Genomic DNA, 20,499 nt, shown 5'->3' with positions numbered 1-20,499 from the left:
TACAAATGAATCTTGTAGCAAGCAGTGATAGTGGCACTTCACTCCCAGACAACATCAAACGTTATTCGGACGTCCGAAAAAGGCGAAAAAGGTCCCTACGTCCCAGGTTCCAGAAGTTGCGTTCCTGGGACGTGTCCCTTGTACAACGCGGCTCTACTTGTTTTTTTTGCTAAGGAAGTCCCAGAAATGTGTCGGAGTGCGAAGCAGTGCTCCTCCCACTCTCCCACGTTGTTGAGAGAAAGAAGGAAAGAGCAGGTGGTCTGAGGCGCCCGCGCGACAACGGATCCCTGACGCCATTTGGTGTGATGAGTTCCCGTCGCATTTCCGAGCAGAATACGAAGCACCGCTGCGGTCGACATTAATAATCTCGGTGATGTTTACGTTTGTGGTAACAATTCGTGGTGTTTGTTCACGTTATGAGAACGAGTACAGACGTGTGGCTTGCTGAAACTGATCTTTGAAAGTGGCGGGAAGGCAAATTCCCGTTGACATGTTCTCTATGCTGGCAGTGCGTGTGCCGGCCTAGCTTGAGAGGTACAGGCGAGAGCAGGATGGCGAGTGAGGTATATAGCCGATTCCTACATTCAAATTACTTAAATGTGACATGATGTACAGTTGTTTAAATGAGCAATGATCTGGACGTTCTGCACAACATTTTTTGTCCGACTCGGCGCGTGTATGAGCTTCTGCGCGACGGCGCTTGGTTGATAGGACAAGATTCCTGGAATGTGCAACACATAAATTGGGTATGGATTTTGCAAATATTGAGTATATTATTGAGGATATTTTTGCTTTATTTCCAGGCTATTTGACAGAAGGTGAGAGTGCTTCTTCAATGATGCCACCCTTGAAGAAGTTCAAGCGACAATGTCATGGTTGCACCGTGCAGGTTGCGCCACGCACTGGTTACTGAGGGAGTGCAACTCACAGTGAATCTGAGGAAGGACAGTGATGCTTTTTGTGTGCATCGAATATTCTTTCGTATTACTTTCTGATAGGGATTTAGTGATGCAATATCCATTGTGTGTGTTTACAGTAGTGACCTGTGATGAAGTAGGCCAATAGCAAGCTACGATGCTTGATGCAACCCTGGTTTTATACTCTGGTAAGTGCAGTGACGGATCTGGGAGAGGGGCGGTTGGGCCATCGCAGCCCCCGAAGAAAAACACACATTAGTTTATGCATTACATTTCCATTTCTCCCCTGCCCAGTACGAGCTTCGACAAAGAATCCACCCTTTCCCCTAGCCAATGGTATGGATCCGCCACTGTCCTAGCTATTGAATTGATCACTGTTATCATACATGGAAACTAGTTTGGGGAACTAATAAAGGACAAGCGTTGCTTATGTCGGAACAAGTGAGCTTTTACTGTTGTTTGATGACCGTAATCTCTTCAACAAGGCTCCTCTCAAACAGCATCGATCAGCACATGTCCTGATCGATGCTGTTCGAAAACTACTACCACGTTGAACGCACTAATAACAATAAGGCAAGCACCTCGGCAGAGCTGACATGCTGTGCAGCAAAGCCTGCTTCAAGTGAACGCATAACATCCCAATAAGGACTCATAGAAGTCCAATAGAGATCCCAATGGACGTCCCTGTAACGTTTGAACTACATTCATCGGAGTTTCATAAAGACGTGTATGGACTTCTATTGAACCAAACTCGCACATCGCTCGGACGTCCTCAACATTCGCAGGGGGACGTCCCAGAGACATTCCTCGGATCATTTTGTGTTATCTGGGTTCATGGCTCTGCACCCGAAGAAAGTCGCACAAAGTAACACCGGTAACAGCTGAATTGTCGAGAAGACTATCCGCGCGTTTGCTGACCAAGAGCGAGGGAGGCTCGCCTCCTGGATGCCGGGCAATAGGAGAACGCGGAGGCCAGGCACTTCCCAAGCCTCTGCTCTCGCCTAAGAGATGGCGCAGCGTTACCGTTATTTCCAGAGCCGTATATTAAAAGGGAGTCTGGCCATTAATGGGTCATGCCGATACCTGAAGCTCCACCCACTTTTTCAGCTTTCTCACCAACAGAGGCTTGAAATATAGGGCGCTATCCATTAACCTATCCTCACTACTTGTCCCCCCTATCGAACATGAGCAGCGCCATTTTGGGTGGCAAGTGGATTGGATGGGATTGAAATGGATACCTCTCGCTACCTGCAAAACTAGTGGATTCTTGGTGCAAATTTAACGAACGCCACCTAGAGTGCGTGGGGCTCGTCGGGAATTGTCGTCTGCTTCCGTCGTGTTACCGCTGCCGGCAGAACCACCTGCTGGGGGCACATTCTGTCGTCGGTAAGATTTTGAAACATATCTACATGAATTGTTGGAATATAAAAGGCAAGAATGATTATATCCATGGAATCCAGCAATTAAATATAAGATTGTGCAGCACAGTGCCGTTTTTTTGTTATGATTTCGTTGTGATCGCCGTGTTCACTAGGCCTAACACCGACGACAAAACGTAATATTTTCGCTTAGATATCGATAGGTGAGCATCAGTTGAAACTGATTTCCAAGAAACCTAGATGAGGATGTACATTTGCAGCGTAAAATCAGAGTAGTCTGTGAAAATTTTTTGTCACGAAATCCCCGCTTCACTGTGTTTGTTTTCGTCGCCATTTTGGGTGGCAGTGAAGTGTCATGGCGACGCCCTTGATAAAAAGCGAACCAATCGGTGGAGCGAAACTGTGATTGACAGGTCGAGCCTCTTTTTGTGACTCCTCCCAACGGCCACACTCCCTTTTAATATACGACTCTGGTTATTTCGGGTGTCGCAAGGCTGCTGCCATGACGCACCAATCTAACCAACAGCTTCGCCGTCCGTTACCCGGCGTACGCGCGACAGGGAAGGGTAACGGTAATGGTAACGGAAAGAGAAACGGTATATTACCGAAACTGAAGATTGTAACTATAACGGAAACGGAAGCGCATACCATGGTCCTCCATTACCGGAAACAGAAACGGAAAGGAATATATCGTCCGGTGTTGAATTCGGGTAAAGGCTATACCTGTTGTGCGATGACATTTGAGCGGCATTTCATTTCTTTTCTTTTTTTTTGTATTTTGATGACACGATTCTCTGTAATGCTACAAATACTACACGAGAGCATGGAAAGAAAGCGCAAAATGGATCTCGAGGGTGCATCCTTTACTTACCTCTCCCCAGTCCACATAACTCCATGACATCGACACGTGACTACACTCCACCATAGCACGAGGATGCCAGCCTACGATTTTTAGTAACTTATTTTGAACTTTTTTTTACTTTTTTTTCATGTGGCCATGGTAGTATTATTTACTATTGAGAGCGTCCGTTTATGAATGCGACATTCGATGAAAGTTACGTCCATCTTGAGTTGCTGGACTCCGAGTGACTGAAGACTCAAAACATATTCAGAACATGGCAGAAAAAAAAAGAAGCCATTAAAGAAACAAATAAATAACACTAGACGTGTTTGAAATTCAAAAAACAAATTAAGATGGCTTCTACATTCTAAAATCGGTACCTTATAACCTACCTTATATGAGCTGTACCTGGTAAATATCAGGCACATCAGTGCTTTTCCGCAGTTGCTCTAAGAGGTACTGGGCTAGACAAAGGATTTCGCTTTGTATGTATGAGGTACAAGCATATTTATGGGGCGCACGGTCAGTTTATGAGGTACCGTGACTTGTACCGTATAAAGCACTACCTCTTGCGCAAAGTCGTATTGTGCATGCTTTCCGCAGCTTTCAGCACTTCTTGCGTTCAAGTAACGCCCCAAAGGGTTCGATGCAGTCAGATAATGCATGTACATCGCAGGGGCTCGGAGATAAAGATTAACTGTTGATTTACAACTATGATTGTATCATTCACGGCAGATGATTAAACGTTTCCTGTGTATGTCGTCAGCTAGAGAGCCTCAACTGTGGTACTTTTGTTTAAATTGTCTGCGTTTGTTTCAAGTATATTACGAACATAGGCTAGACAGTGAGCAAGGAAAATGCCGTTCTGTATGTGTGATCTTTATTGGTTATTGGGTATTTACATAGATAAAATAGACGGAGATTGAACTCTCTCTGTGTGCTCGTGAAGGAGGCAGGTTTTCTTTTGGCCAACATGACAACTAAGAGAAAAAGAACATTCCGGAACAGATAAGCTGTCGACAAACCGACAAGCCACACCTTCCGGTGGTTTCATGAGGTCAGGCGGGTCAGTTTCTTATTTTTTGTTTATCTTGCCTGATATCTAGCGAATCGAACCTTTGATACCTACGGAAGAAACACACGTTATAAGTACAGCCGCGTCCGCGTGTGAAGGGTATTTGTAATCAGGAAGCCGCCGTCTTCGCATGGTTAAGTGAGCAGTTAAGGGACATGGAAATGCCGGGAAGATGTACCTGCTCATGGTAATTGCTGTTTAACGTTGTTCATTTCCGCTACAACTACGTGCATGTCGTTTCCCAAAACGTGCATGTGTAGGGTGAGCGTAGTGAACGGTAGCTTGCCAGAGTATACGTATGCGATTGTATTGAGGGTTGTAACACCCTAGAAGCGTTCCACGTCAGTGTATTATTAAACTGCTGAAGGTTATCGTCACAGTTGTAGCGCTGAAATATGAATTCGATGTAGATACAGTGGCGCGTACACTTGCCTTAACCAGCGGACCGCGTGTCATCGGGCGCTGATAGACAGCTGGGTGATCCACTATCCCGTTGAAGGAAGGGCCGGTACGCACAACGGAGATGTCGAAACGCGAACTCATCCGCTGTGCGTACCGACCCTCCCTTCAAGGGGATAGTGGATCATCCCAACCTCCTTCCAGCTGCCTATCAGCGCCCGATGATACGCGCTCCGCTGGTTAAGACAAGTCTGCGCGCCAATGTTCCTGCCGTCAGTCAATTAACGAACACTACTACCCCATGGCATGGCCACCTGCAATGGATTCTTTCGGATCCCGCTCTCCGGGTAAGGAATAAAATTATAATTCTATACTGGAGCGAAATCTGATCGCCTTGATACATTGCTTTGCTGGAAAGTCAGCCCCAAGAGTAGCCAGTCGGCAAAACACCTATGGGTCAGAATGGCGTCTTCACTTAACGGCGTGATGTAGTTTGTCAACACTAATTATTCATACGATCGAAATATATCAAGCGAGGTGATCGGTTTTGCTGTGCTGTTACTGCTCAAGCCGACAGTGCAGTTTTATTTCTAATACCTAAACTTCATTTGTTTCTCAGCTGATACTGGAATTCGACGTCAGATTCCGCAAAAGCTTTGATCAAGCAATGGTGGAGATGACCAACATCCTGGCGGCTTTTTCAGCCATGAAGGAAAAGGAATCGCCGACGTTCGTCGATGTGGACCTATTCTTACGTCCAAAAAAAAAAAAAGGAAAAAAAAAAGAAATTGAAGTATGACTTGATATCAACGGTATGTGGACTGCTTCCTTGGTTTGAGACAATCCTTTTGGAAGGCACAAACACAAACTAATTGCGGCGTTCCTCACCAGATCGTCCCCGAAGAGGTAGTCTCTCCGGGACCGAAACTCTCTTTCTGGCAGAGCCTTGTTTGGTGTAGTGACGGAGAGGCTGTGCAACTGGAACCGTCAGGCATGCTTGAGTTTGCGCTGCTCTGCTGCTTGACAGTTTACTACGTAACAAACGTGACATACCCAGCTGCTTTTGGCCAGTTGTTAGGCCTCCTGCAAATATATGTTGTGGGTGACAACGAATTCTCGAAGCCGTACAGAAAGCCACGGCTTTCGAGATGCTGAAATCGCTGAAGGTCAAATAAAGAGCGGTTCAGTATTTAGATCGCCTTTTGTCTTTGTCCCGCATGTGGTTGGTCACCTTCGCGTATGTTACAGATGCGCACTTCGGCGAGTGTGTATTACACTAGTGATTACACCAAAGCGTAAACGCACAATACATGATGCGCGTCGTGCATTTTGCTGTGCGTGCGATACGTCACGTACGGATTATGTCACCACAAACATGTTCCTCTCCGTTGTACAACGGAAGTATACAGTCCAACCAAGTTCATACCAAGTCCATACAGTCCATACCAAGAAGTATACAGTCCACACACATGTGTGGACTGTATACTTCTTGGACAACTGTCCCCTTAGACGGGCGTACGTCTTGGACGGCGGTACCTCTTAGACTGGCGTACCTGTTAGACGGCTGTACCTCTTAGTCGACGGTACCTCTAAAATGGCTGTACCTGTTAGACGGCTGTACCTTTTATACGGGGGTACCTGTTAAACGGCAGTACCTTAAAAATGGTGTACCTCTTAGGCGCTTTCGTACCGCATAAAATAAAGGGTACGTTTTTGCAAAAATCTACCTTATAAAAGTGTGCTTTAAGAGATACAGATTTTAGAGTGTATGGCTGCCCGCAGAGAAACAGATACTCACGGAACGATGCGACAGCACCAGAGGACGCGTGCTTCGCCATGTTTGCGGCTCGTCAGCTCTGGGTAGCTGCGCAAGGTTAGGAATTGGCAAACCAGGAGTCGCTAAGCGAGCGACATACACCTGTGAAAGTGACTGAGCACTTCTCAATGCCACAGTGCAACCCAGTGAATTATAATGCAGAAAAGAAGCCACTAAAGAAACAAATAAATGACACTAGACGTGTTTGATATTCAAAATTACAGATTAAGATGGCTTCTATGGCTGCACGCAGAGAAACAGATACTCATGGAACGATGCGATTTTGTCTGCATTATAATTCACTGGCTTGCACTGTGGCATTGAGGAGCGCTCAGTCACCCTCCCAGGTGTATGTCGCTCGCTGAGCGATCCCTGGTTTGCCAATTCCGAATGATACCGTCGAGTTTGCTCAGTGGACCGCCCTATGCAATTCTGCCTTCTCTTGCAAGTTTGCTGCACTCAGATCTTCCCTCCGTGCGCCTGCTCATCAGCCAAGTCCGAAAAAAGCGCTGCGTTCGTGCTTTGTAAACCCTACTCCCGTGCTCCGGTGCTCCCGTGTCTGCCCGCACAACCGCGATTTTATCAAAGGGCCTTAAGTTTTGTTTAAATTTGACTCCCTCCCGTTTAGATGTAGCTGCTTGCATTTATAAGGTTTCGTCTGTCATAACTGATCCCTCCTTATCCCCGTCTTTCATTACTCAGGCAGTACACCACATTTCGCACACTCTGGGTTCCAACAACCGTCCCGTAAACCGTAATCTCTCTCCTGTTAAGTTAATTCGTAATGGATTGTCTGTAGAGTTCCTGCTCAAGGATCACAAGGTGGACATGCCGCTTAGAATCGTAATCAATGAGAATCAAACCTGGCAAAAAACTGTTTCGACCTTTATGCGAAATGGGTTTTCCTCTATTTTTGTCCCTAGCAGTTTAACTTTGAAAAATTCTGAACAACTTATTTCGGATTTACAATTGTTTCATGGAAAGAAATGCTTTGCTTTTTCCTTAGACATCAAGGATCTATACTATTCACTGCAAGAGAATGTGTTGTTGATTAGAGTACGCAATTTCTTGAAGGTACCTTGGTGCGCTTTCAATCGAAAGTTGGTATATCTGCGACTGAATTTTTGCGCTTACTAGAACTTTATCTGGGGAGATCGACTGCCATAAGTACTGACGGGCATCTGTACACCCAAAAAACTGGTATCTGTATTGGCTCGAGCATCGCGGCTGTTCTTTCTGAGATATATCTGAGTGTAATTGACAACGCTGTATTATCCTTTATATCCTCTCTGTCTTCAAATGATGTCGTTGTAAGAAGGTTTGTAGATGATCTGGTTTTCGTTTCCACCAATCAGAGTGTTATTGATCAATGTGAAAATGTAGTTGTGTCCGCGGCCCCGGAGCTTGTGTTCACCAGTGAGTTCCTCACTGTTGGCGTGCTTCAGTTTCTTGATATCAGGGTTTTTGTTACAACCCGCTCTTTGATGGTCTTGCGGCAAATCTCAGGCTAAACCCATTTTGCCCGCTTCAAGTTGTCATTCTAAAACTGTAAAACGGGGTTTGATCACAGGTATCCTATCAAATGCCGTAAAAAAATCTTCTTGTCATCATATCATTCCTACTACATTTAACTATATAAGTTCAGATCGAAATACCGCTTTGTTTAGAGAGCCGATAGCACGGACCTCTTTACCTCCCAGGAGTGGTGTACACCCCATACGGTTTTTGCAATACACCCAGAAATTGGTGATATTACCCATACAGCTTGCCTCCCAATGAATAGAGCCACAAGTATGCCTCTATATACATATCCCCCCCCCTATGGGATGCTCGGTACCCCCTTGAGGTCGGCCTCTGTGGACATTACTGTCCGATAATGCAGTAATTAATAATACGGAATTCATCTATATAGAAAAAAAAAACGGTTGAAATAAGTACTTGCTACAGAGGCGCATAGAAAGTCTACAAACTGTCAACAACGACATCTATATACCTTGTCCACAAAAGGTACACATAAGGTAGTTCAAGAGATTGTCAAAATGATGCCAATAGCAATTCCTGTTGACTTGATCAACAAGAAGTCGAAGTCAACACACTGTCAAGACAGGAAACAAGAAGTCCCCAAGAAGTCTGCAGAAAGGAAAAATCCATTTTCATAAGGGTTGTTTACCAGATCGCCCTAGCTTGTGGTTTCTGTTATATTGGCCAGATAAAACGTTGCTTAAATGATCGTTTGAGAGAGCATCCATTAAAAGTAAAAAACAAAGCTTCAAACTCTGAAATTGCAAAACATTTGGAAGAATGCTCAGATTGCTTCCCTCTATGGGATGAAACAATTATAAAGGCATCCGAAGTGGACCCTCACAGAAGTCTTTTGAGAGAGACCCTTTTCATAACTTCTTGTGGGAACTGTGACAGCAACCCTTTCGTAGTCCTCGATCATGCCTTGAACAGACTGCTCGTTCCCTCGAAATGACCTCCTATTTTGTCCTCAACTGGTTGTTCCCTTCCCCCTGTTTGTATATATTTCTTGTATGTGAGGTAAAATTTTAAGCTGTGTTTGAGACTTCGCGTTGTGTCTGTCCCTTCGTGTTCCCTAGTCTCGGGGTTTTTACATTATGCATCATGGACAAGGAGTGCGTGATTATTTAAACACCGCATTAAATACTCACGGGAATAAAATACGTGACCTAGCTTCCACGTATTCGATTATGCACCCCATGGCCCCGAGGCCCCACAGTCAATGCACGGGCTACATTCTCCGCTGGTGGACATATACAGGGTGTTTCACTTGAGTGACCCCTAATTATAAAAAAAAAATGTAGTTGAGATAAAAATTAGAAACCTTCTGCGTCACACTTGCGAAGGATTTGCCGCCCAAACAGGAGTTTCCATCAGTGTACCTGATTAATTTGTCTAATTAGCTTAATTGAACTAAAAAAATCCCAAGGAAAGGTAACGTTCTTTTTGCGCTGATTAGAAAGCCCATGGCCACAACACCCCATTTCAGTCACAATTACAGTATCGTTCACGATCTTTCCACACATTACCATTGCATCGCATTGGCACATTACCTCGGTGTAACAGCTTCAACATTAGTTAAGTAACATCAGCGCAGCGTTAGCTTGACGTTACCTTTGAAACATAGCGTTGACGTTGAAACAAGTGTATTACACATATGTATTTGTACATAAATAACATACGTACAACGATGAATGAAGACAAAAAACAGCCGCAACACTTCAACGTTGTGATAACATCGATGCGACACATTTGCAACTGCATGTGCTGTTTGGAACCAATACCTAACATTTTGGGCGTTGAAGGGTCGAGTCAGCTAATACAATGTTTTCGTACTACCAGAACCGATTACGATACAACACACAAAGTACGCACATGAGCGCATGGTGAGTGTCTAGATACTGCAGTGGCACCACCGTTCACTTGTGACAACGGCGATGACGGCGCTGAACGCACATTTTGCCGGGAACATTTCTGGTCGTGCGAAAGCCGTTAAGTGCGGGGTGCCGTGTGCTGAGATTTCCGTGCACGTTAAAGATTCCTCAGGTGGACAAGGCTGATCCACTGACTGACCACTGTTTCGTCGCTCATGAGCATAGTTTCTCACCACGAAAGCCTACGAAGTATCCTTCTCTAGCCTGTAACTTCAAGAATATAAAGGGGTGCAATATGGTAGTTGTTGAAAAAAAAAAAAAAGAAACAGATGGGGGCGCTTTTTGAACCACGTACCTCTCGTTTGGCGGATGAGTGCGCTAATCAATTACGCTACAGTAATTACCTTGACACTCGTGCGTTTTCTCTTTCTTTCTTTTTGTCAGTACACTGTTAAAACAGAACTTCAGAACATAGCACGCTACTAGAAAACCATCATTCTGTGTCATGATTTGTTCAAAACAGGGGGGACGCGCCTGACTGTGACAAGCATAATGTGTCTCAAATAGGCGCCTCCTCCCATTTTCTCATAAATCAATGCACAGAATGATATCACTCGGAATGATGGTCGGCTAGGAACGTGCTATGTGGCGAAGTTCTGTTTTAAAAGTGTAGTGTGATTGAGCCTCAAAAAAGAAACGTTACATTCCACCATGTTCACGAATGCTTTTACGAAATTCAGTGGGTTTCAGGGAATTTATAAAATAGATCTATAAATCTATAGCGCCATCACAAATAACGTTGTTGCCGTAACAAGCGTAATTAGAATCGCAGCACTGTCCACTAGGGAATTTTCCATGTTGACTTCCCCTTGTTGCTTTCAAACTGAACCAAAATTGTGGGGCTTCACTCTTGTCTATGTGCGTTGTACCGACTCAGCCGTCGGTTCGCATCCTAACTCGTAAATCGAACAGGGGAAGCGTAAACGAAAAAAATCATGACGTAACTAGCCGTCTCAGTGTGGTGAACTGAGAATGACTTCAGCGACAGTACGCTCAAGGGGCATCTCGTGATAAGCGAATCGGCAAAGCAATAACGAGGCGTACTCCCCTAGACGCAAACTTTACGTTTCTGAAAGTATAAAGGTTACATGAAATTTGAGACGCCGGCAAAAGGATTGATAATATTTTTGCTGAAATACCCTGTATCTACCACAAAGAATACCTCTAAAGGCGGATCCGCATGGGGCGTATTTCGGATCGTAAAACTGTCAGCGCGACGCCCTGAGATACGCCTCATGCGGTTCCAGCTCGGTACGCGTGTCACGCTGTCATTGCCACGTACCCTCCCCGTAAAACATCAAGAGGCTGCTGACGTGCTCCATTACGCGCTAGTAAAGGTTGGTCCTCACTGATGCGTTTTGACGCAGAGGCATCCATTCAGTTGGCCTGTATCCGTCAGTAACCATCGCAACGAGCTAAGGGAGAGCTCCCACGCACGGACGTACAAGATTTCGCAGTTTCTACTTTGTAGATAAACAGCAATGGCGGCCGACTGAGTAGCGTTGTGTGGTTTTGTGTACCTAGTGCTGCCATGGGCGTTGCATTGGAATCAATGCTTTGCAGCGAAATACAGCTGACAAGACGAGGCTAGATTATTAAAAGAAAATGCGGCGTGAAAACGTGTGTTCTTGTCTCCTTCAGTTTCTGCTTCAAGAGTAGCGCCGCCTAGGAAGACTGGGCCACAAGAAATCCAGCGAAAGCGTCGCTGAGTGTCACCTTTTTCGGACCTTCTATATCGAGTCACCACGACACGCAAACAGAACGCTTTTAAAACACGTTGTTCAATCGTAGTTCCTTCGCTGTGCCTTCGTGTGTGCTGTATGGGCATGCACTGAACCCACGTTCGTGCGCTTCGTCGTCCGCATATGTGAACTGACGGGCGTAGGTTCATGGCACTGAGAACATGTGAACGCGTTGCGCTACGTTGGGCGTTGAGGATGCGTGCCAACGGAAAGGATGCCTGTGCGTCAAAACGCATCAGTGGGGACCAACCTTAACCGGTTATCCGCGTGAAATTTTGCGCCATGTGCACTGCGGCGCGTTTTTCGCGCTGAGATACGCGCCATGCGGTTCCGGCTTTAGACATGGAAATACGTGAAACGTACTGCCACTACTCTATTAAAACAAAGCTTTACCACATAGCCCGCTGAAGGCCAACAATGTACAGAGTGACACCTCCGTCACTATTGAGTTGTGGAAAGTGCGGGGCGTACGTCTTTTTGTGACAATTAACATTTATGCATAAGTGTCACAAAAAGGCGTACGCCTCCCGTTGTCAACAAATCAAGGGAGAGAACGATGTCACGCTGTCTGATGGTTGGCTAGGAGCATGCTATGTGGTGAAGTTCATTTTTATGAGTATGAAGAAACTACACATCTCCACATTCGGTTCTATTAACATCACACGTAGAATGATTACGCCAAAGGGCGATTAATGTCGAACCTAACGTAAATAACAGGGTGGTTTTCCCACTTTAACAGTATGTTGTTCAAAGTATCACCAACATCCTCGGCATAGAACATAACGAACCTGGCAGTTCTGTGGTCAGCCTCGGGGAAGAGGTCCCTACGTTGCAGAGCACGAGGAATACCGCTATGATGATAGACAGCATGGTTCCCTAAGATGCTTGTCGAATGCAATCCGGGAACGGAGTGACACGGCGATCTTTCTACACGCACCTGGATGAAGCGATAAGCCCCGAGGAGCCAATTTTACGACTTCTTGGAAACAGTGACGATTCTACCTGCTAATTATTCTAGCCAACATTTTACAACGGTAGCTGTTAACAGGGAGGTCTAGGAAAATCGCTGTGGCTGTATCATAAAACCTTCTCCGACCTCGAGATGAGAGAGAGAGAGAGAGTAGCGAGTAAACTAGCAACCTAGGAGAGTGGACGTTGCAGCCGCTCTTATACCTCGCTCTTGCTGTTCACGTGATCTGCGTACTCGGTAGTGGGAAAAGCAAGAAGGGCGTGGAAAACCTCTGTGCGGAAGAAACTATCTGAGACATAGGGTGCATCCAATGTATTGCTCCGTAGATGAAATCGTAATGGGCGAACGCAATGCATCATGGACCGGTCCTGGTCGCAGTAATACAACGCACTTTACAAATAGTATATTGTTCTAGATTAGGTCGCAAGGATGATTTTATGATAGTTCAAAAGATAGATTATTTCCATTTCAATTTATTAAATTTGTAATCTTTCTTGTTTGATAGTTTGTTTCGCTATTATTTACTTGCATGTGTCTGTTGTTTACACGTTGGCAGACGCGTCGTTCAAAGCGTTTCTATGCAATTCAGTGTTAACTCATGTGTGCATGTTTATCATTTTGATAGATTGTTTTTTCAATTATTTTATTTTGTGTACCTCTTGTTTACGTGTTGGTTGGTGCATTTGTTTGGTCGTCTGTTAGCTGTTGATTGTATTTCTCATTATTTCCTTGCATGTATCTAAATTTTACGTGTGGATGATGCACCGTTCAAAGTGTTTCCCTGCTATTCAGTATTAATTCCGTGCATGTTTACCGTTTTGATAGATTGTATTTTCCCATTATTTTCTTTTGTCTACCTCTTGATGGATGATGCATTGGTTTGGCTCTCTATTAGCTGTTGATCGTATTTCTCATTATTTCATTGCATGTATCTATTGTTTACGTGTGGATGATGTGCCGTTCAAAGTGTTTCTCTGCTATTCAGTGCTAGCTCTGTGCATGTTTATCATTTTGATAGATGTTTTTCAATTACTTCCCTGTATGTGTTTACGTGTTCGATGATGCACCATTTAGAGTGTTTCTCATTATTTCCTTGCATATATGCTATTCACGTCATAAGAAATTGATTAATTGTGTCGTGTTGGAATATTCAGTTAGCTTCCCATATTCTTTACTATGTGTTTTGTGTTTCTTCTGCTTCAGGTTTTTTTTTGTCGAGTTTTTCTCCTTCACACTGAGTCACAACATAACTCCTGCCGTTTTGGCTTTAATAAATATACTTCGTCATGTACTTTTGTGTATGGCTTTCCTTTGCATATCTATACTTGCATGTGAACCGCGAACCGCACGGCCGTTGTAGTGGGGAAAAATTGCGAATGAAGTCGGCCCAGATTGAAAAATGCCTATGAAGCTGGCCCAGGTGTTGTCATTGTGCATGCCCCTCCTTGCGTGTAAACCACCTGATGTAGCGAAAAAGAAGTGTGACGGTACGGTGTGACCCAGGCTTGATGGTATCATCGCTTGGCTGGGATGAGAGTGTGCATGTCCCTACTTGCATGTGAACCACTCACGCGCCGCCTGAAAAAATGCGAACGAAGTCGGCCCAGGCGAAAAAATCGCCAAAGAAGTCAGCCCAGGTGTGACAGTATCATCGCCTGGCTAGAATGACAGTGAGCGTGACCCTACTTGCATGTAAACCACTCACGCGCCGCATGAAAAAAATTGCGAACGAAGTCGGCCCAAGTGGGAAAATCACCAAAGAAGTCGGCCCAGGGTGCACAACTATAAGGGCAAGCTCAACCCTTGAAGGCCCCAATGGCCTATGCGCGTGCGCATGACCTTGATGCGGCAGAGAGGGTTATCTCCGTCTTCACGAGATGGCGAAGTATACGGTCGACAAAGTTGGGACCAGTGGGGAGACCGCACGAACGGCTCTATCTCGTCGGTCCCACCCCGGACCGGTTTTGATCACCTGTGCTGCCCACGTGAGTTTGTTTTGACGCGCGTCGAGCGTGGTTCGCCGGAGAGCCGTCACGATACGATGCGTATGTGAAAAATGTACATTACGTTTTTAACATCCGCAACAATCTTCTGATCTCCTGCCGAACGCTATGCACAGGACGAATCTGAGGAGTCCCACGGTCACCATCTATGGGGTCTCCCGAAAACTGGCACTACCGGGTGGACCTGACCTGAGGCTGATCTCTCATTGGCCACTTGTGGGAGCCGCTTTCGTCGCCTGCCATCGAGACCTGCTCGTCTGGTTATTCAAGGACGCCGACGCGTCTCTGTTTTCCCCTGCCCGTGTGGCTTTGCGCTCGAAAATTGGGACAGCGCACTTCAGCATGATGATATGATGATGATGATGAAAATCTAGCTTTTAAAGGCGCATCAGCTACTCAGGCGCATCGGCTACTCAGGCAAGGGTGTCAAAATAGTGGTGGAAAATGTAATTGCTGTAAATTAAAAGCAACTGATTATGCTGAAAACTATACATTATTCCAAGTAGGCATAAAATATTCACACAAATAAAAAGGTGTAGTTTAGAAGCAGCGTAAAAGCTCAATACATCTAAAAAGAAGTTGAATGTTGTAGTAAATGGTAGGTGCAAAAGGCTATCACCCAGCAATAAAACAGAATGAAGAGGGAGATAGTACTGAATAAAACTCACGAAAATGATGACGACGCATGCGCTGGTGTAAGGAATATGTAATGAGGATGTGTAGCACAGAAAGTTGGTCCCCACAATTTAAGCAGTGTGGTGGCTCCTCCCTGTGCAGCAAGAACCCATGGGTGAGATGTGTCTGTCCAAGTTGCAATCGAGATGAAATGACCTCGTGTAACCGATTGTTGGACTTGTATGTAGACTTCCAGTAAAGTTTCCCCAATAGTTCAGGAAAATAGATTGCAGCTGTCGATGTTTAACAAGCACAGACTTTATGCAAAGAAGTCTACATGTACAACTTGGAGAAGGCACGTGAGCGTTCGGCTAACTCTCCTTGATGGCATCTGAGCTCCTTCTGCCCCGTCCTTTCCTTCCTCTTGCTTACATCATCACTTTCTAGGTGGTGCATACATCCCGTCGGCTCCTTTGAGAACGCACCGCTTTGTCGGTACCCGACACCACGAGCGGCTTCATCCATTCTCACTATCATATAAACACAACCTCCGCATTCCAATCTGCATCCGTTTCCAATTCTAACACCTTCCCATCAAGAATGTTCGAAGACACCTGCTGTCGCGGGACATTATACAAAACAGAAAGTACTTATCAGTATATTATACTTATATTAAGTACTTATCAACACGCCTCCCTATTGTTTGTTTTGACTCAGAGCACATACCAAGTACAGCATAGGACCCAGCCTGTACCTTCCAAGGTCCAGCAGGTGTTTTTTTTTTTTTTTTTCGTTTGCATTACACTACTCTGACTGTCCTTCAGAAGTCGTATTAAGTCGTGACAAAGCGTCAGCACATTAATTTATTCACCCCTGATGTACGTTACTTCCAGATCGTATTTCTGCAAGGCGAGAGCCCAACGCGAGCCCGAGACGTGCACTAAGAGACGCCGAGCGAGAGAGGAATGTCAGTGCGTTGTGATCAGTCACAACTTTGACTTTTATTCAAAAAATCCAGGTGTCCAGTCGCCCCAGTGCCCACGCATATGACTGCATATGCCTCGCGTTCTATTGTCGACCACCGCGACTGTGTTAGCGTTAGTTTCTTACTCAAGAAGGCAATTGGCCTCTCTAGGTCATCCGTACTCAGCGACAGGCATGCTCAAACGGCTCGTTCGGAGGCATCAGTAGCTAATGTGTAGCCTTTCTCTGTAACAGGGGCAGCTAGTGTGGGAACTGCTGCAAGAGCATGTTTCACTTTCCAAAACGCCTCATTCGCTTCCTTATTCCAGGGCATCTTATTTGGGACCCTCTTATTCGTAAGGCGCGTCAACGGCAGAACTACTTCTGAATAGTGGGGAATGTAGTCTCGATAATAGTTGAAAATACCAAGGGCGCTGCGCAGCTTCGTTTTCGACTTTGGCGGCGCAAGCTTAATTGTCGCGCTTACCCTATCGCCATCGGGAGCATGGGTGCCTGATCCCATTACATGTCCAAGATATTTGACACTTCGTTGTGCGAATCTACATTTCACCGGGTTAATCACGAGCCCTGTTTCTGAAATCGTCTCCAGCACATTTCTGAGGTGCTCTAGATGCATTTCCCAGATCTCTGAGTATATAGCTACATCGTCAATGTACCCCATGGCGTATCCTCTATGTTGGTGTAGGACCTGATTCATGATGCGTTGAAACGTTGCCGCCGAATTCCTTAATCCGTACGGCATAACCTTCCACGCGTAGAGTCCACACGGCGAAGCGAACGCTGATAATTTCTGTGATTCCGGGTCTAAGGCAATTTGCCAATACCCGCGAGTTAAATCTAGCGTCAAAATATACCGCGCTCTGGCCACCTCATACGACAACTCAGCCGTATTGATCATAGGGAAACTGTCGGGCTCTGTGATCGCATTCAGCTGCCTGTAGTCTATACACATCCTGACTGATCCGTCCTTCTTGGAAACGCACACTATAGGGTGAGCAACTGGACTGTCCGTAGGATATATAAAATCCCATTCAAGCAGCTGATCAATCTGTCGTTCCACCTCACTTCTCAAGGCTATAGGGACCTTGTAAGGATAGGATGCCCTAGGGGTTGCTTCTGGTATCAAGGTTATCATATGTGCCCCAACGTTACATCTTCCTGGTTTCTGTGAAAAGCATTGAGCGAATTGCTCAAGCACTTCAGATAACTGTTTACTCTGGCTTCCGTCGAGACATATGCCCCCAAGATAACTTTCTCATTTGCTACAGTTGGGGTACTTATAACCTCCCCAAACTCATCATCCGCCTCAAAGATGACCCCAACATTATTTATTCTAAAGTAATAGTGTCTCAATCTATTAGCATGTACCCATCTCTCGGTGCCGTCTGCATGCTGAACAACATAGCTATTTTCCCGTCTCTTTTCTTTTATTTTCATGGGTCCCAACCACTTGGCTTCATTTTACCAAGCTGTCCCACGTCCAACATTAGTACGTCATCCCCATCAGCGAACTCATTTACTTTCCCCCTTAAGTTGTACCTCTCCACATAACCTCTCTGGATACGTTCAGCCCTTTCATCTACCACGCGCGCTGTCTCTGACATTTTATCTCGCAGGTCCCTCAAGTATTCTATCGCCGATGTATTAAGGCCAGTAGGCGGCGTCCACTGTCCTGTCCAAGTTTTCTGCAAAATGCTTCATGATCCGTTTGGCCTGCGTCCATACATGAGCTCAAAGGGAGACCTGCCAATTATATCATGAGGCACCCCTCTGTAGGCCCATAGTATACATGGGATATACCTGTCCCACTCTCGTTCGTGCGTAGATATCACGTGTCGTAGCATAGACTTAAAGGAGTACAGAGGGTCATCCAAAAATATTTCAGATTAAGGCATCTGATGAAAGTTTGTGTGTCATTATACCGAATAGCGCGAAAGGTTTTGATGTGTGCAATTTGTTTCCCAGAAAAAAAACTCGCATAAACATAGCTCCGCGTCTTCACCCTTAACTCGCCACTTCAGCTATAACGAGGATGAGGAGGTATGATGGCACGTCACCCATGACGGCATAAGGAGACTCGTTCTGGTTTGCCGGTCAGTGGGGGTCAGCGCATTGTCCCTTTGCCGCCGTAAACCTGTTTTGCCAGTTTTCTCGGAGAACTGGGGATAGAAGGAGCAGCCGAAGCATTACCGAGCAAGGAGAAAGGCTTTATCAGAACCCCGAACAGCCGAGTAGCAGACGACAGCGGAGTAGCAGACAACATTTCTCTAGGCGAATCAGCGAGCGTTCTCCTTATAGGAACTGTGCGACAAACTGGTGGCGCCGCGATGCGGCCTCCGGAGAAAGTACCTTGCGTGATAGCCGCCGGGTAGCCAGCTTTGTTTACATGTGAAGTGTGGGAGTCTTTTTTTGCCACGCTGGAACTGTTGCATCGCTAACTGTGCCAGCACCTAAAAGAACTCTTCATTAGGGACCAGATGTTTCATTTCTCGTGATTTCTATGCTTCCAATACCACCGAGAGCACTAGACTCGCAGCGAATAGCGTTTGTGACGCGCGTTCGGCCATTGCATAAGGTGTGCACAACATGAGCGAATATATTCTATTTCTTTTGTTCTAGTTTCAATGAAACTGAATGAGGACCTGCAAAATGATCAATGATTACAGTTGCCACTTTCGTGACGGTGAAACGCCGCTGGATACTGTATCACCGTCAAATGCACCGACCAAACGGCAACCTATTTCGAGATAATGATTGAGGTGTTTCATCGCCAGTGCCCAGAGCCGATATTGCTGCCGGTAATCTGGTTGACGAGTCTCACAGTGAGAACGGAAGTTCTACATTGTCCAAAGGGTTTAGTATTTACGCACCGACCATTTCACAGCTGCCGTGCCGCAAGCCTACGGCGGTAGCCGAGGTATAAACTCATATAATTTCTTCTTTGAGGATCTCTTTAGCGTTATTGTATCTGAAGATACTGGAAAAACTGCAGTACAAGTTCAGACAATAAGTTGTGACCTTACGTGTTTATTTGTATGGATAAAACGGAAGCATGATGTAGATTTCAGTGACGAAGCTATGTGTGTGCAAAGAGGACGAAAGGAATACAAGACGCAGTCAAAAACATATTACAAATCGCTGGAGTCAGAGAAATAGACGTATATAGCCTTCGCGAGCAAGTTAGGATTTTGTGAGGCGTCAAATAACCATCCTCTCGACGTATCACTTACAGGTGTTTTGACCAGACGGACGCGAGTGGCTGTTCTCCTTACGCACTGTTACATACATTATAAATACGGTGGTTGCTTCTGTGTAGTTTGTCTCCATTCTCTTCGTTCGCGCCCCAGAAAGATTCCACATTATTTGCACTTCGAAAATTAGCCCTTCTAATTGCGGCGGTCGCCACGCAAGCTACGGTTCCACTTGAGAATGCATAGAACGGGCGGCGTGGTATCACGTCGGATACTTCCAAGACCGCCACTGGCGGCGCTGTCGCGACGGAGCAGCGCGCCCCCTTTAGGTGTCGCACGGTCCCTATAGCGTCAGCGCGAGGTTGCAGGCAGATCACAGGCTGGTACTGCTCTTCACTACCGTTGCGCACGGTCGCTTTTTGCGGCGTATTTTAAATTCAATTTCTGCGATAATTATGACTCTGTGGTGTAAATTACTTCGCATGGTGCATCTTACTGGCAAACTTAACAGTTTTATAGGAAGAAAATCGGCGTTAAAAATGACTTCTGTGCTACTTTAAAGGTGCCATTCCAGCGCTCCAGAATTCAATTACTTTGTGGGTGTTCTGGTGTGGAGAACCGGACGTTTATGCCTAAGCATTATTGCAATTCGGCTGTCAACTTTGACGCGAAATTCGTTCCCTGGTCCGAACGGTGTGCCGTAGCGCGAGAAAATATCCAATAACGCCCGGCAGGTTCCCCTCGCGGTCAGTGTCCGCAACGGTACAACCTCGGCGCATCGCGTACACAAACCTACCACACAAAGGGCATACCGATGTCCTCGTGATGAAGGGAGTTCGAGCGGCTCGATGCAATCCATATATACGACTTGAAATGGAACGTGTGGCCTGGTAAGGGTGTAATGGGTACGCGGTCTTTGGTCCTAGGAGGCGATCACACCTGGCAGTAGTGGCAACTTCGACAGTAGGACTTAATATCCGTTGTCATAGTAGGCCAGTAGAATCCGCTTTGAGCGCGCTGTTTAGTTTTCTTTTCTGCAAAACGGCCCCCACATGGCATGTCATGGGCGAGGCGTAGCACCTCTTCCCTTCGCGACTTAGGGATGACTAATT

The 20,499-nt window shown here is 45.8% G+C and overlaps 1 protein-coding gene across 2 annotated transcripts in view; it reads right to left on the bottom strand.

Annotated features, from left to right (window-relative positions):
- Window positions 1–12,535, bottom strand: part of LOC135375319 (uncharacterized) — a 151,401-nt gene extending 138,866 nt beyond the window's left edge. For both annotated transcript variants that reach the window (XM_064608059.1, XM_064608061.1), the window contains exon 1: window positions 12,413–12,535. In XM_064608059.1, coding sequence (XP_064464129.1) covers window positions 12,413–12,494 — 82 coding nt within the window. In that variant the 5' untranslated portion in view covers window positions 12,495–12,535. The remainder of the gene's footprint in view (window positions 1–12,412) is intronic.
- Between the last annotated feature and the right edge of the window lie 7,964 nt (window positions 12,536–20,499).

This window comes from Ornithodoros turicata, chromosome 1, assembly GCF_037126465.1.
Source record: "Ornithodoros turicata isolate Travis chromosome 1, ASM3712646v1, whole genome shotgun sequence".
Taxonomy (NCBI): Eukaryota; Metazoa; Arthropoda; class Arachnida; order Ixodida; family Argasidae; genus Ornithodoros; species Ornithodoros turicata.
The sequence above is the reverse complement of the archived record's forward strand: the minus strand, read 5'-3'. Positions and strand labels throughout refer to the sequence as shown.